Source organism: Balaenoptera ricei, chromosome 15 (genome assembly GCF_028023285.1).
Source record: "Balaenoptera ricei isolate mBalRic1 chromosome 15, mBalRic1.hap2, whole genome shotgun sequence".
Classification (NCBI taxonomy): domain Eukaryota; kingdom Metazoa; phylum Chordata; class Mammalia; order Artiodactyla; family Balaenopteridae; genus Balaenoptera; species Balaenoptera ricei.
The window spans coordinates 41,082,110-41,108,638 of record NC_082653.1 but is presented as its reverse complement, the minus strand read 5'-3'; the positions used below and the strand labels follow the sequence as shown (position 1 = coordinate 41,108,638).

General features: G+C 45.1%; 2 protein-coding genes across 4 annotated transcripts in view; one reads left to right on the top strand and one right to left on the bottom strand.

The window, feature by feature from the left end:
- TASP1 (taspase 1) overlaps positions 1 to 26,529 on the top strand; it is a 371,502-nt gene that overhangs the window by 325,495 nt on the left and 19,478 nt on the right. The gene's annotated exons all lie outside the window — the stretch shown is intronic.
- The window catches only part of ISM1 (isthmin 1), a 77,657-nt gene continuing 59,953 nt past the window's right edge, over positions 8,826 to 26,529 (bottom strand). For both annotated transcript variants that reach the window (XM_059897544.1, XM_059897545.1), the window contains exons 4-6: positions 19,148 to 19,291; positions 15,183 to 15,272; positions 8,826 to 9,416 (exon numbers count right to left, since the gene is read on the bottom strand). In XM_059897544.1, coding sequence (XP_059753527.1) covers positions 8,899 to 9,416; positions 15,183 to 15,272; positions 19,148 to 19,291 — 752 coding nt within the window. In that variant the 3' untranslated portion in view covers positions 8,826 to 8,898. The remainder of the gene's footprint in view (positions 9,417 to 15,182; positions 15,273 to 19,147; positions 19,292 to 26,529) is intronic.

The following is a 26,529-nucleotide window of genomic DNA, read 5'->3' as shown; positions in this document are numbered from 1 at the left end:
TGCCTAGCTCTAGATCATTTAATAGGTGGATGGTATTCTATCCTATGAATGTAACATGGTGTATTTGTTCATTCCTCTGTTGGTGAGTGAACAATTTTACTTATTTCTAAGTTTTTAAAAAAAATTTATTATTGTTTTTGGTTGCATTGGGTCTTTGTTGCTGAGCAAGGACTTTCTCTAGTTGTGGCGAGTGGGGGTTACTCTTCATTGTGGTGCATGGGCTTCTCATTGCTGTGGCTTCTCTTGTTGTGGAGCATGGGCTCTAGGCACGTGGGTTTCAGTAGTTGTGGCACTCAGGCTCAGTAGTTCTGGTTCCTGGGCTCTAGAGCATAGGCTCAGTAGTTGTGGCACACGGGCTTAGTTGCACCACAGCATGTGGGATCTTCCCAGACCAGGGCTCGAACCCATGTCCCCTGCATTGGCAGGCAGATTCTTAACCACTGTGCCACCAGGGAAGTCCCTCTTATTTTTGATAATAGAAAAAAGGCCCTCAGGAGGGAAATTAGTGAATTTTGCTACATTTCAGCTTCAACTCTACTAGGTATAGTCAAATTATTCTCCAGTTTACATCAACACAAGCAGAGGTGAAAAAGAGTTTCTGTTTTCACACCCTCTTGCCAACACTTGGTATTATCAGACTTGTTTTCCTAAATAAAATGTGGCAACTCTGGCTTGTTAGTTACAGTCACCGTGGTTAATCATGTCCTCATCTGTCCCCATAGCACCTATCACAATGTATTATAGTCATCTGAGTTAGTCACCCCCACAGGACAGGGTTCCTGTCTGTCTTTTTTTTTTGTATATCCAGTAGGTACCCAGCAGGTGAATGGTGACTGGCACACACTTACTTAGTGTTCAGTACACATGTGTTGACTTAAATATGAGAATAAAGAGATCAAAGAACAGAACAGAACCTTCAAACACTCCTGGATAGAGTGTCAACCAATGTAACCACTTTGGAAAACCCTGGGGCAGTATCTGCTAGATTGTGCATGTCCTCTGACCTACCCATTTCACTTCCAATAGAAATGTTGTGTGTGTGAGCCCCAAAGACACACCCTGGAATGTTCATAGCAGCACTATTTGTAAGAGCTCTAAACCAGCCACCACCCACATGCCCACCCATGGTAGAACGGTTAAATAGACATGTGCCATACTTGGCAGCGATGGGCAAGCAAGACCTAGAGCTGCAAGGAGCAATGTGGGAAAATCTCACAATACGATGTGGAGCAAAAGGTGACAGATCTCAAGGAGCATATGCTGTGTGATTCCACTGACTTGAAGTTCAAAATCAGGCAAAACTAATCTAGTGCAGAAGTTGTGATACTGATTACTTTTGGTGGGAAGTGGGTACTGACTGGAAGGGGACAGAGTGCTGGTAATATTTTATTTATTTATTTTATATTGGCGTAAAATTTACATACGATGAAATTCAATTTTCTTAAGTGCACAATTCAGTGAGCTTTGACAAATGCATACAGTGGTGTAGCTACCACCATAGACAACACTTAGAACATTTCTATCATCCCCGAAAGCCTCTCATGAGCCTTATGCTCCATTTCTTGACCTTTGTCACAGTGTTGGTTACATGTGGTTGTTCACTTTATGAAAATTCACTGAGCCGTGCACTTATGATATGTGTGCATTTTTTTCTGAATGCATGCTTTATTGTAATAGTGTTCACAGAGCATCTTTAACATAAGATTGGCTACAAAAATGGCAATTGGCTGCAAGATGGCCAACTGGGTGGCAGAGGGGTTGGGAGAGGAGCAGTCAGGAAGGTGACTGGGCTGTGCAGTGTAGAAAAAGCAGTGAAAGGGAAACAGTGCGTCTGCAGTTTTATCTCAAGCTTTAGCTTCTTACCTTTGCTGCTGGTGAGTGGTGAACCAGCCTTTATATTTCTAGCACTGGATCACTGCCCTCCTCCTTTTTTTTTTCCTCTCTTTATAATATCCGGTAATAGTAGGAGGGAGAACTCAACACTGGCTCAGAGGCAGGCTTCTTCCTGACTCAGAGGAGTCCCCAGGAAAGGGGACTTGAAATGTTCCTCTCAGAAAGTTCTACCCTCCACAGCCAATCAGCATAGGACACCTTGCTCTCTTTTGACTGGAGGAATCCTGGTCATGTGACTTTAAGTCATGAGGTCTTTGGAAATCTCTTCTTGGTCTTGTCTGGACAGGACCCAGCCATCCTTGAGGGGAGATTGGAAGGCTCTGTGGGGTCAGGAGCATCAATGGTGTGGGTCTCTCCAATCCCCTGTTTGTGAAGATCCCACCTTAGTTACATTAATAACAGGGACAGTGAGTTATTTCAGAGGTTCCAAACAGACTTTCATCCTGGGTTTTTCTTTTCTTTTCTTTTCTCTTGCCTTTCCCCTTCTCCATTTGTTCAGCTCTCCAAAGATTAAAAAAAGAAAAAAAAAAAAAACCCGACCCCCCAAACAAACCAAAAACACAGCCAAGCGGGGTATAAAAGGGGTTACAGCTAACCAAATAGAAACTCCCTGGCTAATGGTGTAAAATTTTAAAATGGTGCTTTTCAAGATCTGCTACCATTCCCGGTCACTAAAGAATTAAAAGTTTACTTTACTTAGACTGTTCTCTTCCATAGCAAATAAACCTAACATTTAGCCATGACCTTTGTGAAAAAATAACTTAGGAACTTGCATAGAAAAGAGAATTCCTCTTTCTTTTTTAAAAGTCAGCCTTGAAAATTTTATATCCTTTGAGTCATATTCTTGAAGCAATTGGCTGATTAGTTCAAGAAATGTTACCTTCCCAATTCAAACATGACATTTTGAAAATCATCCATGAATTACATGCCTCGGGAATGAAAGGCTTTTCTGTGCCATTTAAAAGTTGTTTTTTTTTTTTTTTTCATTTTAAGGGCAATCATGAATATCTATAAGGGCACATTTATGACTCCCAGAACAGATAGAAAATTAGCAAAGTCATAAAATTTTTACCCAGCTTTGCTATTGCAGCTGTATCTCAATCCAGTCTCCCACCAATTCCCCTGCCACTAAAATGGTTAAGGATGATGTTATTTTTGCCATTACAGGCAAGGCACTGGTCTTTGTATGTTGGCTTTCTAAATCTCTACATGAAGGTCTGGAAAAAAAAGGATCTGTTCTTCTGGTTCAACAAAAAGTTGCTGGTCCCATAAATTTGTTCCTGACAAGTCTTACCTTCTGGTCCCGGAAAATGCCCCTCTTCTTCTAATCTCATAGAGTAAACCAATGTTAATACTCAGAAAATCAACTGGCTGTAAGCTTTCTGCCTTCATTTACACTACTGTATTCAGGATATGTAGACATGGATGTATGTTTCTGTATATACCCACCCAGTAATTACTGAGGCAAGCCTTTAATTTGTCTGAAACCGTGCAGGCATAATGGTGACAACCCACACATTTTTCCATTGGAAACTGTAAATGGATGACAAAGAAAGAACCCAGGCCACCCCCCACCCCCCGTCCCTTCCTGGGAAGCTTTTTCATGACTCTTTGTCCATCAGGCCAGAATCAACTCAATGCTCATGGGCTGTTGATCACTGTCGCTCAGGTAATTAGAACAGTGAGACTCCAAGTGTGGTCCTTAGAGCAGAACTGGTCTTTAGTCAGCAAGGAGATGAAGTCAAAAATTAAGAAAAGACGTTCAGAAATGTTTAGAGGTATTTGGTGGAATCCTTTTCTGCCTGTTGAACCTAATCATAAAAACTGGGGGTTTATCTTCATTTTGTAAAAACTAAATGGAATTGAAATCTAATAGAGTTTCTATCTCTGGCCAGGCTGAGAGTGAATTTTCTTTTTTAGAAGAGCTGTCAGCAACACAAAACCTCGTCTCACATGAGCTCAATGGCAATAATATTATTATACACTTATATTTGAATAATGAACTTATATTTGAATATTAAAGCACGAAATGATGTCTTGGTTTGGGACCACTCAGAAGCAGATCCAGAGAGAAGGATCTGGGCAAGTAGCTTATTTGGGAGACAATTCCAGTGAGCGACAGTAGGGGAGTGGGGAGAAAAGACAGGGAAGGGAAGGAGGCCAGTAATTGGCGTGTTAGCAAGCAGGTCCCCACTGAGGGTGGCAGGACCTCAGTCTCACTGGGAACTCGGGAATGGTATAAAACACGCTTCAGAATTGCCCCACTCGAGGGATGAGAGAGATGGGGTATTCATCCACCAAGGTCCTGTTAAGCCTCCTGGGAGGCACTGTTTACTCCCTGGCACTTCAGCCCCATCTGTGAGACCTGCGTGGCCCCTGGTTAGACAAAACCATCAGGGAAGGACTTGCAGGAGCTGCCAGTTGAAAGTTGAGCCGGTCTAAATGAGATGAGAAGGATCGCTCCCTTTGATCACTAACTTTGGGCCCATCCAGAACCCCTTTCACTAGCTTTCTCTCTTGCCTTGTGTAATTAATTAGTTGGTGGTCTACCTATGTGGCAGAGACTGATCGGGTGCTCACACAGCCGATCTCTGCTTCCTGGGCCCCCAACTGGACTCCATTTCCCAGTCTCCCTTGTAGAAGAGTGTGGCATGAAACAGCTGTACTTCCCTGGGCCACCTATATAAGTCATTGCCCATATTCTCCCTGCTCTTTACTCCTTAAGCCTCCTGGAATAGAGATGACCCGCAGGGCACCTTAGAAAGTCAAGCCTTGAAGATGGAAAGTTTGCGTCCTTGGGTCATCACTTAGAGGAGAGCCACTTGACCAGAAACATACCTTTAGAGGTTTTTGTGTTAAGCCATTGTGATTTTGAGGCTTATCTATTACAGCATCTAGCATTACTTTAAATAATGCAACATACACGTGTGATCAAATAATTTATTTTTCTTGATATCACTTACCATTATTTCAGATTATGTACTTATTTATTTATCAGCCGTCTCCCCTCCACCAGGAAAACTTGGATTTGTACACTGCTGTATCTCTGGCATCTAGAACAATGCCTGGCAACTAGTATACGCTCAATAAATATTTCTCCAATGACTCAACACCGACGCACATGGTACATGACAGGCCCTATGCTAGGAACTTCATATCTCTTATTTTATTTTCTGAACAACTGTGTGGGGAAACTGGAATATACACAGGCTGATTAACTTATCCAGTGGTACCCAGCAGGCAACTGAGGGAGCCAGGATTGGAATCTAGGCAGTCTGACTCAACCCTCAAATTCTTCCGCCCTCTGTACCTTGCCTGATGACATCTGCCAGGTACAGAGCAAGGGGCTGGGGGTGTAGAAAGCATGAGACATGGTACCTGCCCTTCAGGTCGACCCAACAGGCGACAGTTGGCGTGGGGCTTGAGTGCAGCAGGGAAAACAGACCAGTCTCATTCTTATCCATGGAGCAGGCTATCTTCTAGAAAGTTAGGCTCTGCTACTCAGCCAACCTGAGCAAGGGCTCAGATACAGGATCCAAACCCTCTTATGGAATATGAGAGAACTGAGCAGACTATATAGAGCTAAAGCCAGATCCACTGTCACCAACGCGAGACACGTAAAGGGTGGTGCAGGGACATTTGGTGGATTTGAACAATTGGAGCAAAGGCAGAGTGAGTCGGAGGCAAAATCCTGATCCTGTGTGTTGGGAAGAATTAGGAAGAGAGTTGAGTAGAGGGTAAGGTTAAGAACACGGTCTTCAACCAGCTTTGCCATGTACAGAGCCTTATGACTTGGGCAGGTTAGAAGACCTTGTTGGGCTTCTTTTGCCTTATCTGTAAAATGGATGTAACTTGCTTGCCTCCCATGGTAAAGTGATTAGCACAGAGGCACAAAGTGTGTGCTCAGGAAGGGTGGCTGGTATCGTACCTATTCTTTGATCCTTGCTCCCGGGTCTTAGGGTGGGGAAATCTATCCCCTGGCCACTGAGATACAAAGATGGAAAGGCTTGGAGACTAATTATGGTGGATAATAATTGAATGGGGTGAGGAGGATGCCCAGCTCTTCTGGGGCCCTGCCCTCATCCTTCCCATGTGCGGCCACTAGAGGGCCTTGGCTTCTCTGTCTGCCACTATTGGCTTGCTCAGACGTGGCACCTGAGAGGCCCAGTGGGTCACTAGAAAAAGGGATCTCTTTCCAAGGAGCAGCAAAGGAGCAAAGCATTCGATGAGAGGCATCTGTAGAGCAGTTGCTGAGGGGGTCCTATTAACAGGTGCTGCAGGTGAGGGGGCAGACAGCCTACTCTGCGGTGGGCAAAGTTGGCCCTTGCTCACATGATCCCCTTTCCATGAAGGAATTACCCAGGGTTACCCTGGGGCTGGCTTGGGGCCCTATAGTAAATGAGATACATCTGCATAGAGGCAGGTTATAGTTCAGCAAATTTCCGGAGGGGTGGCACCGTCTGGATGATGGATGGGAAGCTAGCGGTGTTCTCAGTAGGCCAAGAGCCCAGGAGCCCTCTCCAGCTCCCAATTCACCCCACCTTCCAACTCTCAGTTAGTTATGTCAGGAAGGTCTTAAATAAAGAGGCAAATAGCCCATTGGAAACATGGCTCATATCAGTCATTCTCACTGTATTAGGAAACAGCTTTAATTTTCCATGCTAAATCCTTAGCAAAGACACCTTAGACACAACTCCATAACTTGCTGTTCTTGTCCCTCTGGCTCATCACTGTAAACATCCCAGTTTTCGGAAAACACCAAGCTCTTGCGTAGTTCCTTGCCTTTGCCCATACTGTTTTCTTACTCCAAATGCATCTACTTGCCCTCCCTCTTCTCTGCTTTGTGAAATACCACTCCTCCATTAGGTCTAGCAGGTACTTCCCTGATTCCTGCCTCTATTTTCCCAGAGTACTTTCCACTTACCCTTTATAGAACACTTATCAGAGGGGGTTATTGCTGTACGTTTTTGTCTCTCCTGCTCACTAAAATGAGCTTCTCATGTGATTCATCTCCAGCTCTGCTTGAATACCTGTCCTGACAGGGTACTCACCATCCCAAAGGCAATGCATTCCATTACAACCAACTCTCTTGGCAAAAATGGTATTCCTATTATTAGGAACCAAATCTGCTTCCCTGATACACGGACCTACCGATTTTCTCCCTACCAGTTCAGTTGCCTAAACTTCCTTCAGGTGTGAATAAGGATTCTCATTCCATAGTTAGAAATAGGTCTTAAATATAAATATCCTGAGAGTGAGCAATACATGGATAACTCATTCTAAAGTGTAAATGACTGATAAGAGCTTTTCCATTAAAACAAGATTTTATTATGAGAACCTAAGGGTAGGCTGATATAGTAGATAGAGCACTGGACTAGGAAATGAAGAATAGATCCAATGTGATCTGTTTTTTTCTGAGCTTTGGTTTCCTCATCTGGAAATGGAATAATTTGCACAATGAGGAGTTCTACTTATTACTGTAATTGCAGAATTTTGTCTGGAAGCAGTCCCACTCACCTGGGCTGTCTTAAGCCTTTGCTCTGGCTTGGATTTCTTAGCTCTTTCTTAGCTCTGGGTGGGCAAAAAGTTGCATGTGTATCAATGAGCTCTAGCCTCCTGGGGGCAGGGTTGATATTCTTGGTGCCAAAGATGCTATGACTTATACCACCCACCATCACATCAATCAATGAGCCTTTTATTCTACCTGGTTTGAACCTTCCTCTCCCCTGCCTTGAAGCCCTGCTTTACCAGGGCTATTTATGGAATTCGTATCATAAATATTTGCAGGTAACACATTTACTGTAGGTAACATATTTTATTATGATTTTATTATGTAATCTCTTTTCCTGGAGTTTTGCAAGTAAAGATTGCATAAGAACCAACTTTTTATTTGTCCTAAGTTCCACCCTACAGAACCAGGCCATATTACAATTGCTTGATGCACAAGACTCAGTGACTCAATAAATACTTTACAAAAATAATGTATTTTTTTTCTTTCTTAAAACATAAAAAAATTAGGTTTTCCTAGACTTGAGTTCCTCTCCTTGTTTTTATATTTATTTACTGAGACTATATTGTGGAGAAAAAAATTGTTAAGCTGGTATTAAAATAAAATAGATGAAATGAAGTTCATGATTTCTCCCCATTTGTTTTGCATTTTTTCTTTGGAAAAGTGCTACTCCTTGTTTTTATGTCTGACCTTCCTGTAGCCTTCTGAACCTATTAAGGCATGAGCAGAAATTCTATTCTGGGGTCTTTTAGTAGAATCATAGCATTGTGTTAATATTGGCCTTTGTTTTAAAGTCCATTTAAAACCAGGCCTCAGATTTTCTCCTAAAATACCCATTTGCCCCCCACTCCCTACCCAGGCTGAGGCAAGGGCATTTTGGAAGCTGAGACTTCATCAAGGTACCTCACTGGCTAACTAACACTTGGTTTCAGGTGGGTGTTTCCTTGTTTTGATATCTTTCTGTTGAATTCTTTATTTTTAAAGAAGTCATTACTACAAAATTCCCTTTCTCTTCCATCTCCCTAAGCCCCTTTCTGAACTCTCACGGAAGTGATTAAATAGTTTCACGATGACAACTCCAGAGAAAAGGTGACGTATAAGTCACATTCATATTAAATAAGTTATATATAAAAACTGCTTATCACGTTTACAACTTCGTTCTCTTTGCCCCTTTGCTTCTCTCGGAAACGCTGGATCCGGGGTGTGAGTTGAATCCCACCTGCTATGACCTCCAGGTTCTTCTTCCAGCTTCTTTCTCCCCATCCTCCTGAGGACATCCCCCCTAGGAAGAGTTCCAAGGAAGCCGTTGGCATTGAAGAGGCAACGGTGGCTTCAGATGGCAGTCACAAGGGCCTGGCGCACACCCTTAGTGTAACTTATGACAAATACTCACATGGTATATGTACATATACATGTATGCGGGTAAGAGGGACTCTGTGCCAGGTGGCGGATCAGTGCAGTGTGTTTGTGTCATGAACAACAGAGGTGGTGTCTCTTTAATACTCTCTGGCCTCTTGAAACTGCTTGATATAATCTTCGTCCGAGGGGCTCTCTGTGCACTTCTGTCCGTTGTTGGGAGGCCGGGCCTCGTTATACCTGCTCCAGTCGCCCTTGCAGATAATCCAGGGCAGGATGTCCACTTTGTAGTGGAGCTCCGCTGAGAACTCAGTGCTGATGAGATTGGGCGTCCCCGCCCCTTTGCCCCTGGTGATGAGCTGCATGTTGTCGCCATAGCAACAGTGCTGGGCGGCCAGTGTGGTGCTCTCCAGGGACAGCATGGAGCGAATGCAGTACCGGGCCGTGGGCTTGTAGATCTCCAGCTTCTCCTTGGGCCCGCTGGCATCCTTCCAGCGGAAGTCCTTGCGCTTGATGCGGTCGAAGATGTCGGCCGTGCTGTAGGCCACCTCGGTGGGGTAGGAGCAGGGGCAGCTGGGCAGGTCGTTGATCACCTTGTGCATGTACTTCTTTAGGAACTCGCTCTTGCAGCTCATCCAGCGCTCACAGCTGTCCGTGTCTGAAACGGGCCAGAGAAACCCTCTGATCGCATGCAAAACCGGCTGCCTGACGACTTTAAAGTCAACCTCTCCCTTCCCTGACTGGCAGCCCCTGGAACCCCCCAGGCCATGGGTGAACACGATCATGGCCCTTGAACTTGGGAACTTTGTTCTCGGCCCCACCAACTCCTTAATTTATATTATGAAAACTTTTCACGTACACAGAAAAGTGGAGAGGATATACGTATACAATGACTACCCAGATGCCATCACCTAGACTTAATCATCACTGTATTTCCCTCATTAAAATTTTTTGTGGAAAGATATGATATTATTACCCCTAAGTTTTAGTAGGCGGCTACAAAAAAAGGAGGATAATTAAACCATATTTTCCATGTTTTCCTAGATAACCGTAACCCCATTTTCACCCATAACAAAACGAACAATAATTCAGAGGGCCATTTTGAATCTCCTCTCTAAATAAGCGATGAGTGGCAGAAAATGCCTCAAAGGGATATTTGTAGGACTAAGTTTTATTTCTGCCACTCACTGACTGGTTTAAACTAGGCTAGTGGCCTAACCTCTTAACCTTAGGCAGGAAAGAGTTAACAACTGTTACATGCAAATCCCTATGATAAGAGGTCTCAAAGAGGAAGAGGCTGGTGGGCCCTGCTTTTAGGGAATTTAATATTTAGGCCAGAGGACACTGACCTGTAGACTTTGAGCCAGAACCTGCCCAAAGAGGTGTGTAGTGTTTGGCCTTACAGTATTAAAAAATGTTGAATTAATTGCCAACGTTTAAGAATTATGTGATTCCACTTATTAATGTAGATTCCTGGTTTCATTTGAAAAACCCAAAGATAGGTTGACGTCAGTCCCGCATTGCCTTGTGAACAGGTAACCAGTGACCACTTCTTGGTCAAGACAGGAGGTCCCCAGTTCACCACAGTCCCTACCTGATCCCGTCACTCATGGGTGTTCGCTCTTTGTCCCTTAGTCATGAGAGTTCAGGACCTCTGATTTAGTGAATGTCTCAGTTTGTGTTTTCCCAGACCCTGAGACAAAGATGCCAGTGAAAATGGTTCTTTGGGAAGTGATTCTGGGAAACACCAACAGGGAGCAGGGAGGTGGGACAGGGAAGGAAGGGTGGCAATATGGGATGTGGATCAAACAAGTAACCACTGTAGAAACTGCAGCATCTTCCCTTTGGACCTGGGAAACCCATCCAGTGACAGGGTGGAACTTTACCCAAGCCCCGTGATTTTGGGAAACAGCCAAGGTTAAGACTTTCCCCCACCCTTGTGCATTCTGGAAAACCACTTACTGTAAGAACCCTCTTCCCCACAGGACTTGATAAGACTCACAGCTGCCGCCTTGTTTACCTATGACAAAACCAGACACAGACCCTCCAGATTCCCTTTCTTGGTCTCATAAATGATTAGCTAAACTGCTCATTCCCAATCAGAACAAAACGCATCCCAACTAAACTTTAGTTAATATTCTCCCCTTCTTTCAGGCCCCTGAACTTTTTTTTTTTAACTTTTTATTTTGTATTGGAGTATAGCCAATTAACAATGTTGTGATAGTTTCAGGTGCACAGCAAAGTGACTCAGCCATACATATACATGTATCCATTCTCCCCCAGACTCCCCTCCCATCCAGGCTGCCACATAACATTGAACAGAATTCCCTGTGCTCTACAGAAGGTCCTTGCTGGTTGCCCTTTTTAAATATAGCAGTGTGTACATGTCAACCCCAAGCTCCCTAACTAGCCCTTTCCTCCACCCTTCCGCCCCTGTAACCATAAGTTCATTCTATAAAATTCTGTGAGTCCGTTTCTGTTTTGTAAATACGTTCATTTGTATCATTTCTTTTTAGATTCCGCATGTAAGCGATATCATATTATATTTCTCAAGCCCCTGAACTTTGACCTACCCTCTGCCTGGGCCAGCATATAGCCTCTCCTTAGGGGTCCCTACTGAAAATAGGCTGGTCTCAAGGCAGAACATTCTCTGATGCCCTATCTGATCTCACCAGCCTTCCATCCCACTATCTCACGTGGGGTTCTTCTAGCCTTATTTACTCCTCTGTAAAAGAAAACCCTTTTGCCTAACGCTTGAGATGCTTGCAGGCCTATAGACACAGTGTTTTCTCTATTGCAAATAGGCCCTTTCCCTTTTGCAATAATCCTTTGAATACAGTCTTTGAAGAGAGATGTTTTATTTTATTTGGCGGGAATCTGGGTATTATCCACCAGTTCCCATCAATCACTGATAGGGGGCTGCTCCTGGACTTCTGGATGACTGTGGATTCATGGGCTGGTGGCTCTGGGGGCCAGAGCACACTGTCAGGCAAAGAACCACAGGGGCTGCTGGGGTGTAGGGACGTGGTGTGGGCAGTGGCAGGTTTCCCATCGCGTGTGGCTCAGGAAGTTGCAGCAGGTAAGATGAGCCATATCTAAGGCCGTCCACCATGGTGGAATGTGGGGTGGGTTAAGGGGGCCAAAGCAAAAAGTCCCACCGGTGCTAAAAAGTGTCACTTCTATCAGTGCAAGTCAGGGGGTGCTTCAAGGGGTGTGTGACACCGGGCTGGCCCTGGGGCTCTTCAGGGCTGCATGGTGCCCACAAGTGTCCTGCTCAGAGCTCCTGCAAGGAAGCCTGCTGGGGGCACTTTGCTGCCTGGTGGCCTCCAGCTGTAGCCGCTGTGGATCTGCGTGGTTTTCACATCCACGTTGTGCTCCCCCGGGGCTGCTCTCGGTCGATGACTGAGCCTAGCGCGGTTGCTGCCCAACGGGGGACCCCTTTGTCAGGCAGCCTTTGCTGGGGGTCCCCGTTGGCATGGCCGAGACTTTCTCAAGCTGCTCTGAGGCTCTTGCTTCCCAGTCCTCCTTCCTTCCCTCCCTCCCTTTGCGGGGGTCAGGCCTGCATCTTGGTCTGAAAGCCTTCCCTGCCTACTCCTGCTTCTTCCCCTCTATCCTTCCCAGGCGCTTCCCCAGTGAATCTCTTGAATGTCCAGTCCCATCTCAGAAGGCTGGACCTGACTCAGACTACATACAAGAGCAGAGATGGGGCCGGGCGAGGGGAGGGCCATCCAGGTTGGTATTAAGTGTGCAAACCACAGTTAAGCAGAAGAAGTCTGGGGGCAGGGTGCATGTTCAGTTTCCCTGGAGCAGAGGCTATAGGGAAGGAAGGTTGCTAGTGTCAGGTCATGGGGTCTTCAGTGTGGTTTAGGCTCATTTCAGAGGACACTAGGGAACCACTGAAGGTTTCTGAGTGACGGTGAGCTCTTCACTGAGCTATGCAGTAGGAAGAAAGATTCAGTGCTGATGCCAGTTGTAAGAGCCCAGGTGAGATACTCTGGGAGGAAACAGCGGGTGGGATCAAGAGTAGTCGGGGAGGTAGGGCTGCCAGGCCTTGGTGGGCTTGGGGGGAAGGGAGGAAGGTATCAGAAGTGACTCTCCAGCTCTGACCCAGGTGCCTGGGAGGCTGGTGGTGTCATGAGTGAAAATCAAACGGTTGGGCTCGGGGGGCAGCTTTCAGGGGTGCTCAGGTTTCTCTTGAGGGATATGGGAAAGAGAGAGCTGGGGCACCTCCCAGGAGCTCGGAAAGGCCTGGCCTAAGATGAAACACCTGGGCTCTTGTGCCAGACTGCCTGGGATCGAATCCCAACTCAAGTATTTAGTGGCTCTGTGACCCTGAGCAAGGTATTCTACCTCACTGTGCTTCAGTTTTCTCATCTCTAAACTGGGTATAAAAATTGCACCGATCTCAAAAAGTGCAATGAGGATTAAACCAGAGGGAAAGCGGGGAGTACACAGAACAGGGCTGAGGATGCTGCCTGTGGGGATGGGCTGAGTGCTATGATTCCACCCCTGAGAGCCCCTGACTGGGCAGTTGCTTAGAGATTGGAGGGTCCATCCTGGGAAGTGTGTGTCTGCAAAGCCAGTGGGGGTCTCCCTCAGAGGGCTGGGTTTTCAGAAACAAAATTCAGTGAGGCCCCAGAAAATAGCTTTGTATTTTTCCTCCAGAGTAGAAGGTCATCATAATTCATGTACAGGACATAGGTCCTTTGACTTATTTTTTAATCAAATTTACATGGAGTATTCAGTGTGAATGTTCTCAATGCTTTACAAGTATTAACTCATTTCACTCTACAATAGGTCTAGGAGGTAGGCACCATTACCTTAGACCATTTTACAGATCAGAAAACTGAGGCAGAAGTTGGTTAAGAAACTTGACCTTGTGCTAGTCAAGCTTTTCTCATCTCTGCTGGGCATCTTCCATTTGTCTTCTACATCCTTAGTCCACATTTTTCCTTGCCATGGAAGGCTGCCCTGTATGCACCAGATCTGTGGGCTCCCTGAGCCCTGGTTTCTAATTGGGGTGAGCCAATGGGAGGACCGGGTCAGGGACCAGAGGGAGGGAGGAGCGAAGTCAGGGTATTGTTCCCGAGGCTCCTCCCTCACTGTTACAGGTTGGCTACCTCCTTCTGGGAGCCGGAAGTGCTGTCAGGCAGCCCTCTCTACACAGTGGTTCTGGGAACCACTCCTTCCCCTGGTCGCTTCAGGCCAGTGGGTGGTAAGGGCTCCCCATGCTCGCCAGCCCCAGGGTTCTGTACAAGCCCTTCTTGGTTTCCATCCACCTGCTCACACCTTTGCCAAAAGGCCCTCATCAAATGCTCCTCTATTACCTGATCTGCGTGTGAGCCTTGTCTGCCCCTGCCCAGAACCTGCCTGACCCGCCATCCCCCCTCATCCCTGTGTGTCCTCAGCTGCCCTTTGGGCACAGCTGGTCCCATCCCCTGTGAAAGGGCAAATAGCTGCCTGCCTGTGGGGTGAGATATGGGGAGGCCTGAGACGCTCTCTTCCCCAAAAGCCCATCTTGTTGTTTTATCATTTTATGCAAAATTCCCGCAAGTAGTCTTTAATTTTTTTTTTTTTTTTGGTCAAATGCATTGTGTGTGCAGAAGGCTTCTGCTAATGGTGTTTTGGTTGCACGTGAAGGACTGTGATGGAAACCCCGGGCAACAGAATTTCCAAACTGACTCCAGTGTGGCTGAGGAGGGCAGAGTGAAGAGGTGAGGAAAGGGTTTTGGGGGGTCGCAAAAAGAAATGGGGCAGAAGGAGTCTTACCGCTCTGTAATATAGAATTACATCCAGAAGCACGTGGAGCTATTTTTATTCAGCAAGCTTTCCCCTTGCTGAGTACACACTTTCAATTTTGTTTGGTCCCCGTTCATTGTACTTGCTCTAGCATTTTCGAGCAGATGAGTAGCAGGGTGTACCAAAGTGTTACGAAAGATTCACGTGGCAGGGAGTGAGATGGGGGAGGCATAATGTCGAGAAAGTTCCCGTTCTCTTCCTTCCTCCCCCCACCCCCCCGCCCCGTCCTTCTGCTGGAAAACTGACATCACCATATCTTGATTTTACTGGGGACACTCGGTGAGAGTTGGGAGAAGAGATGCCCTGAGGCTCGAGGCCCGAGTGTGGACGGATCCCAAGCTAGGGGCAGGGCGTCCCGCCTGCATGCTATGGATACTGCGTGGCTGGCGGGGCAGATACATCAGGGCTGCTGGGCTCTGTCTGGTGCAGGAGGAATGGGGCGGCTGCTCTCTCTTGCTTGGTGTATATTCAGCGAGCAAGAAGTATGCTGAGAAAATTGGACCCCGTAAGAGGAAAACGAAACATTTAAATGGATCCAAGGATGGCACGGCAAAGGCAGAAGGAATCTCCAAAATGCTAGATCAATATTTGGATGGAAAAGAAAAAAAACAAAAACTTTCCTTACCAACTTCGAACAGTTTGGTGGCATTAAACTCTTCACTTCCCGCAAGCAGACTCACTTCAGTGGCAGCTGTCCTGAAGGTGTCTTCGATTCCTAAACACAGACAGGAGCTCATTTTCCCTAGTTATATGGAAAAAGTCAGCCCTCCCCCCCCCCCCGCCCTACTGGCAAATAAAAAAAACAAATACACTTGAATAAAGCCTTTTTTGTATTCATTACTACTCATGGGCAGAAACTTGCCAACAGAGGAAACAGTAAAAAGCAGGTAGAGAGCATAAAATATATTAAAACCCCAGATACCATTTGCAGCATGAAATCAGATCCAAATGTGCCTGAATGTGCCTAAGGAACTCATTCCTTGGGCCTAGGAATGGGATTTTGGGTGGTGCGGGACACACGTCAGGATGGCTGTCTATCTAGAGGTGTCAGGATGGCAAACTAAACTAGAGGCTGTAGAGCGTAGTGGTTAACAACTTGTCTCATGGCCAACACCCGTCTTAAGGACTGACTCACTGGGTCCAAATCATTACTAGCTGTGTGACCTTGGGCAAGCCCTGGAATATCTGTGTGACTCAGTTTTCACATCTGTAAATGGGGAGGACCAATGACCCACCTCATAGTGCTGAATGAGTTAAATGAGTTATGTGTAAAGAAAGCACATAGAGTACCAAGTGGTAAGTGTTGGCTGACATTTTCCCCTTGAATATTTGTCTAGTTCATTTTGAGGATGCAGCAGTCCATAGCCAAAGACCTGATCTCTCATATGCTGGGACTTATAGCATTGCTGATGAGGTTTCAAAAAGAATAAGCTGGGGGAGCGATGAACTGGGAGTTTGGGATTAGCAGATGCAAACTATTATATATAGAATGGATAAACAACAAGGTCTTACTGTGTAGCACAGGGAACTATATTCAATATCCTGTGATAAACCATAATGGAAAAGAATATGAAAAAGAATGTATATATATATATGTATAACTGAGTCACTTTGCTGTACAGCAGAAGTTAACACAACATTGTAAATCAACTATACTTGAATGAAATAAACTTTTTTAAAACCCCCAAATTCAACATTTAAAAAAAAGAATAACCTGGGCTTGTTATTACTTGCTCTGAGCGACTGAACCTAGCTTGCCTCAAACTTCCTGGCTCCCTCCCCTCCTCAAATGACCACCCCCACCCAGGCTTCCTTTGCAAACAGGAATCCCCTGTAAATGGGGGCAGTCAGGAGAGGAAGGAGCGTGGAACGTGGATTATTTGTTGGAGAACCTTGACTGTCTTGCTAAGCATGAGTTGATTTCCTTTAAGGGGCTCTCTCTGGTTTTATGTGAGGCCCATAGCACTTATTTGTATGGTCAGCCTAAGGGACAAACTTTTACAGTGTAATCACTGCCAGGCCAGGGAGATGGCCTGTCCCATGAGTTTTTCCAGTAGAGCTGAGAGTCAAGACACCAAAAGAGGAAAGAGATCCTGCAAAAGGAGATCCTTCATGTTCAAGGGAGCCCTGAAAAGCTGGAGGAGTCAAGAACAGAAAGGCAGAAAGGATGGAAGGAGGGCAAGTTCAGATGAGAAGAAAATGTATGAACAGGGCTGCTGGCCACTCTGCTCTCAGTGGTGAGAGAAAACGAGAAGGAAACATTCAAAATGGCGGCAGGGAAGATACCTGCTATCAAGATATCTAGGTCTACTGCTTTAGGTCTGGGTGCCAGCTCTGGGAGAGAAAGCAATAAGCAAGCCCGCCCAAGCCCTGACATTAAATGCTGTCTGTATTCACCTGTGGCTGAGCCCGATACCCTTCCGCTTGACAGAGGTGTAAGAGTCTAATGGTTAAGAACATGGATTCTGGAATCAGACTGCCTGGATTCAAATCCCAGCTGGACCACTTGCTGCCTGTGTGACTCTAGGCAAGTTAGCCTGTGTGCCCCAGTTTCCACAGCTGCCAAATGAGTACCATCATCAATAGCTAGTTCATGAGGTTATTGTGAGGATTAGATGAAGTAACACATGCAAAGACCTTAGAAATTTGCTTGATACTTAAATATTCAAAAAGTCCTACTCTTCATGAACCTCGGTATCATCTTTTTCCCTTCTTCATCTTCCCAATCTTCACCTTCATCTTTATCTTCATTTTCGTTTGTTTCATCTTATCTTCATCATCATCTTCTTCTTCTTCCCCTCCTTCTCTTCTTCATTTCTTCCTGCCTTCCTCCTCTTCTCCCTTCTCATATTATTATTATTTATTGGTTTATTTCTACCCATTCAAATCCCATCCCACCAGACTTGACCGGAAAGATCAGGACAAGCATCTTGATGGTTGTTCCACTTTTGGAAATCCACCTGCATGGCTGATGGGGGCTAGAACTGCCTCTTCTCATACCATCAGCCCTGTTTTCTGCATACACCCCTTTGCTATCACACACATTGCCAATCTGATCTTCTCTCTCTGCAGAAATCCCTTTGCTCTTCCAATTTTTTGTTCTAAATCTCAGCCTGAGAGATTTAGAACAGAGTTTCTAGGGGTAGAAAAAGGAAGTCTGGGGTGTGGGGATCAAATGTTCTGCCTCTGAAATTTCTTTCGGAGGAAGCCATCTGGAGTGTGTGATTTCTTGGAAGAGCCTGAGATAGTATTTTAGGCTGGTTTTCTACCTGACCATGGGGAACACATGGTAGATGGAAAACTATAGACCAGGAGTTGGTAAACTTTTATGTAAAGGGTCAGAAAGTAACTATTTTAGGCTTTGTGGTTCACATATGGTCTTTTTTTATTGAAGTATAGTTGATTCACAATGTTGTGTTAGTTTCAGATGTATAGCAAAATGATTCAGATACATATGCATGTGTGTATATATATATATATATATATATATATATATATATATATATATATATATATATAATTTTCCATTATAGGTTATTACAAGATATTGAATATAATTCCCTGTGCTATACAGTAGGTCCTGTTGTTTATCTATTTTATATATAGTAGTTTGTATCTGTTAATGCCAAATTCCTAATTTATCCCTCCCTCCCTGTTGGTAACTGTAAGTTTGCTTTCTGTGTCTCCGAGTCTATTTTTGTTTTGTAAATAAGTTCATTTCACATACAGGCTTGGTTGCATATTCCTCCTCCTCTCTCTCTTTTTCCTCTTCCTCCTTCCTCATAACCCTTTAAAAACGTGTGGGCCATACTGACATGGGCCGTGGTTTGATAACTACTGCTATAGACACTATTATTTTTCACGCCAATATGGCCTCTCACCAAGTTTGTAATTAGTTAAGTTTTTAAAACACTGACAATGCAGTTTAAAGTGATACTTAACTGCCAAATTGCCCCAATTTTCTCCCTCTAGAGCCTTCAGCAACTCTCAGGCTAACACATGGTTTTTCTGTAGACGGCCATTAAGCCTCTGGTCCTGGCTTTCTTATTAGACCATGAACGCTTGTCTTCATGTCTCTTTAAGGTACAACCCATCCCACATCAAAGGCTCAAATTAACCAGAGTCCCTCCTTTAAATTAAGTACATGGTGGCATTGTCTTCTAAGTCACAGTTACTGCAATTGTGTATAAGGCTCAGAAAATCCATCTTTTCATCCACTAAGCTCATTACTCGTCTCTTGTCCCAGTCTGGTCAGAATTCTTAGGAAAATGGTTGCCCTGTAAGAAGTCAATTTCTATAAGTTTTTAAATATAAACTAAAAGCTTCCCCAGACTCACAGATATAGAGAACAAATTAGTGGTTACCAGTGTGGGGGGGGGAGGGACAATATAGGGGTGGGGGGGTGGTAGGTACAAACTATTGGGTATAAGCTAAGCTACAGGGATGTATTGTATACAACATGCGGAATATAGCTAATATTTTGTAATAACTGTAAATGGAGTGTAACCCTTAAAAATTGTATAAAAAGATAAAAAAAAAAAAAAAAAAAGCTGCCCTTGAATGTGGAGCCACACCCCTGCGTAAACCCACCTGGGCAGTTTGGACGGTCACACGTCCTAGATTCCGTTGCAGTGCACGCGTAGCCACAAGACCTGGTCCGTTTCTGGTTGCCGTTCCCACAGGTGACGCTGCAAACAGACCAGAGACTCCAGTCTCCCTCACCGTCTGTGGAATCTGGAACAGAACCAGGGAGGTGGTCACCAGCCTTGGCCAAAGAGTCCCCAAATCTCCCCCATTGAACTGCCAGCCAACTGTCCATTTCTGACGTTCCCACCGTTAGAGGAGGCCAGATGCCAGCTGGAGTTGAAAGCCTATGGCTCCAGGGTTCATTTTAGGGATTAGCTTAGTAATGGCAGGGACTCTGTCTGAGGTTTTGGGCACATGGCCAGGGCCTGCCCCCTAGAAGGTGCCCAGTAAGTGCTTGTTGAGAATGTGTACATTCACAGAGTGTGGAGCCATGGAATAATATGGTAGGGATTTTCCAAAATGACCACCATCAGTTCCTTCATACACAAAGAGAGGAGTCACATGAAGGGCCCCCAAAACACTACACATGGGAATGAAGCCTTCTTGGACCTTCCAGGCACTTCTCAGTGGACAGCTGAACTCAGCTGATGCCACTGGCAGTAGAAGAGATGCCCAGTGGGGCCCCACCTGAACTCCTGGGCCACAGAATCATGAGAAATAATACACTGCTGATGTTTTAGTCACCAAGTTTTGGAATGGTTTGTTATGCAGCAGTAGATAACTGATACATAATGGTAAAGCTAGAAATGGTCCTTGAGGTCATCACTCAACATCCCTTCAACAAATACTGAGCCCCTCCCTATTATGTGCCAGGCACAAATCAGGGTATGTGAGATATATCATTAAATAAAGCTTTCAAAGATCTCTGCACTGTGGTACTAATATTTTTGTGAGAAGATTCAGACAATAATCAATAAACACAAAAAAATGAGTAAATTATACAATATATCAGAAATCGATGAGTGGTATGGAAAAAGGAGAAGTGGACCAGACTAGGGGGGCCTGGGAGTGTGAGAGCCGTGAGACAGGTTGGTATGTTATCTAGACTAACTTCCTCTTTTTAAAAGTAAGGAAATTAAGTCCTGGAGTGCCTGGGTGACCCATGCAAGGTCATAAGGGTAAGAGGAAGGAAAGCTTGGGCCCTAGTGCTAAATCTTTGCTCTCTAAAGCTTGACCCTTTCTGCAGCATCTCCCCTCTGAACTACTTTTTCTTGCTTTATCCAAATCTTCCTCCAGACTTGGGGCCTCTGCCAGGGCCAAGCACAGAGCCCCAGACATGTGCCTTGCAGGGAAGGGGTCCGCTCTGCTCAGAACAGGTCTCGGTGATCATTATTATGAAGGCCTGGCAAGAATGCAGTCCACACATGTTTCTACCTGAACCGCGGGCCCCGTGCCAGGCTCCCAGGCCGTTGTTTACACGGTGATCACTCAGAATGCCACTCAGGCAAACCCAGGGCCACCGAGTCTCAGCCCATCATGCAGAGTTGGTGGGGGGATTCCTGGTCCTCTTCCCTAACCCAGAGCCAAGAGTCTGCTCACACCTCACCTGCTCCCAGGGGCCCCATCTGTTTCTCCCCACTTCCCCAAAGGGATTTTTCCAAACTTTGATTTCCTTCTAAGACATGGTTTTCCAACCACAGGGCCAAGCAGATGTTTGAAACTACTGCCTCTTGTGAGGGAGGTGGGCCTGCTTCCCCCATCAGCTGCCTCCGTCTCTCCCATCTCCTCCTGGGCATCAACGCAGTGGAACTGGACAGACCGCTGAGGAGAGGGCCGTGGCTACTCCCTCCCAGACCTCTTGGTAAACTCTCCGAGAACACGAGGGATGTTACTGGAACAATCACAGGATAGCACTCCTGTCAGCCGGTGTATCCATGTGTAGCGGGTTATACGCTCACGTGAACACACTCAGGGCCTCCTGTGTGAATCACCTGTACCAGATTTTGTAAAAGGGAACAACCACCAGACCAAAAAGTCACTAGTAAAGATGGTACTGTTTTTAGACTCATAAGAAGGGGGCAGTGGGTCAGTCGGAAAAAGCTGATTAAATCACACAGGTAGAGTCCATGTCACCTGTGGGGTGGGTACTGGCCTAAGACATGATCCAGTGATGCCAAGAGGTGTCCTGCTTGGCTCAGTAGAAGCAACGGGGCCTCAACCGTCTAGAAATTTCTGGCGACCTTTCCTCCCTGTTGAAATAATTTTGGGAAATATCATCCCTGAACTTTGAGATTTTAGCATTAAACATACCATTTTGGAATCTCTGCCGGAGGTAATTTCTTGTTTTGGTTTCTTGGATCTGAATTACTGAATGCTAATACTGTGTCTGATGATGTGAAAAATGACTTCCATAATTCTTCTCCCTGTATCCACCCCGTTGGTTACTACCTTTTCACACCAACCCTAGTCTGGGCCATGTGACTTGCTCTGGCCAATGAGAAAATAGCAAATATAATGCAAACAGAGGCTAGAAAAGTGCTTGTGCATTAGGGCTTGCCTTCTCACTGTAGAGAAGTCTTCCACCACCACATGAAGAGCCCGGACTAGCATCCTGGAGGGTGAGGGACCAGAAGGAGAGAGGCCCAGATATCCCAGCACCCCACGCTGTCCAGCTAGGACCCCATCATTGTGAATGAAGCCATGCTAAACTGTGCAGCCCCAGCCAAGCCAGCCCTGGGCAGAAGAACAGTCCAGACAATCTGCAGACTCTTGAGAGAGAAGACATTTGTTCTTTTAAGCCACTAAGTTTTAGGGGCGGTTTCTAAAGCAGCAAAAGCTAACTGTCACAAATACACTATAACAACCCTCCCTATGCTATGCTCTCTGGATGGCTAGCAGACCCTGGAACCGTGACGGATTTATTACTTCACTAAGTGGCTATCTCCGTGTCTTTATTTTATTTTATTTATTAAAAAAATTTTTTTTTCTTTTTAAAGATCCAAATCACATTTAATGAGATTAAAAACTACTAAACCTGAGGTTTATTTATTTTTTTAATGGATAGGATTAATGGCAGATTCAACACGGCAAAAAAAAAAAAAAAAGATTGGTAAACTTTAAGACATAACAATAGAAACTATCCAAAATGAAACAGGGAGAAAAAGATGGATTAAAATGAACAGAGCACTGATGAATTGTGGAACAACCTAAAGCATCCAAATACACATGTAATTATAGTCCCCAAAGTGGGAGGGCAGGGGTGGAAGTGGGGGTAATAGAAAAAATATTTGAAGAAATAATGGCCCCAAATTTCCCAAATATAATGGAAACTGTAGACCCACAGTTCCAAGAAATGCAACAAATCCCTGGCACAAGAAACATGAAAAAGACCACACCAAGGCCATGTCTTTATTTTAAATGCTCACAAAGCCATTTATTTTCCAAACATTTTAAAATACTGGTCCCCCAAAGTTAGGCACAGAACATGTATACAGCCATGTGGCTGATCATTTCTATTGGGCTAGCAACGAAGTGAAACAACCTCTTGGGGAAAAGTGGGCACGTCAGCCCATTCTCCGGAAGCGTCTGTAGCATACAGCCCCCAATGAACACCCCATCCAAGCCCCTCCTCATGGGGATTTCTATTTGTTTAATGTGTTTGCAGGAGAGAAAGGGAATTTCTGACTGGGAGACAAAGCTTTGAGGGCAGTATTCCTTTCTGCTATAATAAAATAAGCCTGTTCTCATTGGCTCACCTACCAGGGCATCACTCAGAGCAGAAGATGAACTTGAGCAGCAGTAATTACAAAGATGACAACAAAGACAGCAGAAAACAGTCCTTGTGAACATTTACATGGTGCTTGGACAGCCCCTATCTGTGACATCAAAGAGCTTGGTGAGGGCAGAGAACAATCCACAGGGCAGTGGGCTGAGGGCCGGGTTACAGGGATGTTGTTTGAAATTTTAAAGTGGTCATTATATACTTTCAGGGCACTAGAGTTCTGTGGGCCAGTTATAGTGTTTGGACAACTGAAGTGACTTGGGTCTTGGCTCGGCCACTGGAAAGCCTCTACCTTAATCCTAGATGATAGTGGCTGCCAGTTATTGAGGGCCTGCCTTAACCAGTTCCTCTGTCTACACACCCTGATTGAACTCCTATAACAATCCTGCAAGGTAGATAGAAACACTCTCCTTTTATGGATAAGGAAACTGAGGCTTAGAGAGGTTAAGGTGCTTGATTAAGGTCACACAGCTCAAACTTGGCAGAGCTGTGAGTAGATATGATATCTGCCTGCTCTGGCCATATCCTGTTCTATATCCTGATATTCCAGGAACTTTGATTCCGGCCCCAGCAGCCCTTTCTTAAGATACTCACTTATGTGGCCATAATTTAACATTACAAAGAAAAACCCTTGCAAAAAATCACTGTGTGATCTATTAAAATAAGGCCATGACCCATCAGAGAATTGCAAAGAACTGAGTCCCAGCCCAGTTACACTAAGCCGTGTCCATCTGATTTCATTATGCAGGTTATTCAGAGCAATCTGGGGAATGGTATACTACTATTTGAAAGAAAAATATTTATTTGGACTCTTTCTTTGCCCTGGATGATACCTTAAGTATCTCAAACACATACGGTCCAAAGTTGAGCTGACTCAATCACAAATTAGGTCTAACTATCTTCTGTTGTGTATTTTATAATTTATTCTACAGATGCTGTTACATTCTACTTATTCATCTAGGATTTTTTGAAATACTCTTTGGCCACAGACATTTACAGTCTTATTAAAAATCCTACCTTCAAATATTTGAGATCGACATCTTCCACTAAGCCCAGTTCCTGTGACAATTGTAGCTGGTCTCAGACGAGGCAGCAAGTCCTCAGGTTCAGTGACGTGCACTGCTTTGCCACTGCATGGACCTCACCTTCCTGGGCTGTATATTCTCTCCTTGTATCCTCCACAGCACCCGACACAGGGATAAATACTTAGAAATTGCTCTATACTTTCTCGTTGATTGAAATAAAAGAGGACTTAGCTCATCTGATGCTGTAAAGAATTCTGGAAATCACATGTTCCCTGTGAGTCAGACTGAGAAGCAGTAATTATTCATCCATGTTGCAAATGCTACTGAGTGACCGTAGCGTGTGAGCTACACACCTACGGTCTCGCTTCTAAAAGTGTGGTCCGAGGGCCAGCAGTGTCAGCTTCACCGGGGCTCCCGGCCCTTTCCGGCATCTACGGCTTCAGAAGCTGCCTTTACCAAGAGCCCCAGGTGATTTGTGTGCACATAAAAGTCTGAGAAGCACTGCTTTAGAGGTATCATAAGGGACAAGATTTTCTTTATAAAGTAGCAATCCTGACGTCTAGTCTAATGATGGTGACGTTACTAAGAGAGACTCTGAAATCATCAAAGATGGGAGTTTCCCCATGACCCAGGGATGCTGTAAGATCCAGATGCAGGGCACTCACTCCCTAGGTATTATAGATCTAGAAAGATGGGGTGAAGGTGGCTCTGGTAGCCACAGTAACTGCCCCAGCAGAAGCAAATTCTACCCTCAAGACTGAAATGGAGGGAGTATTCTTAATGGTCATAAATTTGGCAGAATATATTCTGTGAAAGCTTTAGATGAAAAAGTTGTTTCTAAGTGGTGGTCTTCAAACTTTAGTAAGCATGAGAATCACCTGCTGACCTTGGTTGAAAAAAGAAAGAAACAAAGAAGCCAAGAAAGACCCCAGGTCTCACTCCTGCACATTCTGATTCAGAAGAAGGACAGCAGTGACCCTTGACCTGGAATGCACATTGGAGTCACCCACAGAGGTTTAAAAAAACTCTGATGATTGGGTCCCACCCCCAGAGATCCCAAGATAATTGATCTAGAGAGAAGTCCAGCCATCGGGATTTTTAAAAAATTGCCTAGGTGAGTATGAGCAACCGTACTAAGAAACACTGGTGCTTTGGACCCCACTGTTCCAGATCAGAGCCTGCTGGAGGGCTTGTTCATACAGATTTTTGAGACCCACTCCAGAGAGTCTGATTCAGTAGGCCTGGAGTTGGGTCTGAAAATTTGCATTTCTATCATGGTGATGCTGATCAACTGGCTTGGGAGCCACACCTGGAAAGCCACTGGTATATAGGGAAGGGGCTGGGGCTCAGGATGGGTGTTAAATTTTAATGGGCAAAGGAGGGATTCTGAGGTCCAGGGTCTGAGCCCCACTCAGAGAGACCTTGTTCCATGTGGTCTGGGCAGACAGGTTCAGCTTTAGTCCTGAACCCAGGTTCAGTTCCACCCTGGCCTTTTCCTCCCATTCCTATCTTCCAATCTAACTGTCCCTTTCTAGATACACTTTACTGTCCTAAAAGATGTGCTATTTATTTATTTTTCCAGAGAGGCAGAATAACATAGTAGTTAAGAGGACAGACTCTGGACCCAGACTGTCTGAGATGGATCCTAGGTCTTGACCCTTGAGGTCAAAGTTGCTTAACTTCTCCAGGCTTCAGTTTCCCCATCTGTAAAATGGGTCTCTGCCTCAGTGAGCTGAAGAAATGAGCTAATCTGTGAGAGCTGCTATGAAGAGGAACTGTGAAAGGCAAGTGCTGTAGAAAGGTTGGCTACTGTTCCCAATCCTTTGTCTTGGAAAATAAATTGGACTTCTTCTGGGAAAGGAGAAGGTTTTATGAGCCTCCTGATTGGGTGGGGTCTGGGAGCTCTCTTTCTGCTCCCCTAGCATTTGATGTATATCTCTGCTGTGGCACCCTTTGCTCTATCAGTTAACTTTTCTCCTTTTGTCCATAGATAGATGAGATGCTCTTTAGGGAAGGACTGTGTCTTAATCATTTTCGGATTCCCACCACCTAGCACAGTGATGAGCATAAGATATGTTCAATGTCAGTTGAAGAACTAAATGATGCGGCTGGGAAAAAAATGGTCTTACTCTTTTGGAAGTTGCCTAGGATCATCTATTAGCAGGTAGAAACGACTCTCCAATATACAACTGGTATTTTTGCTGAAAAATGGGGGTAAGAGTGAGAATGCAAATGGTGCTAGACAAGTCATCCTCATAGAGTGTTCGCTTAAGTCTGCTGAGGCTGAACCACAAGAACATCACGATGGTGGATGCATTTGTAAGATACCAAATACTCTTATTATAACACAAGGCACACTGCCTGATTCCTCATGAAGCCTGGCCAGATGCTTTCTGAATCTGTTTCCTCTTCATCTAGGACACACAGAAAACATTTCCCAGCCTCCCTTGCATCTACGTGGGGCCATATGATGAGGTCTTGCCAATAGAATTTGAGCAGATGTGATGTGTGTCATCTCCAGGCTGAGGGGGTTAAGAGTGTGTGTGCCTTTTCTAGGCTCTATCTCTCTACTGTCTGCCAGCCAGATGCAGAGCATCCAGTGGATAATTTGCTGGCCCTCACAGTTGGTGGAGCTTCAA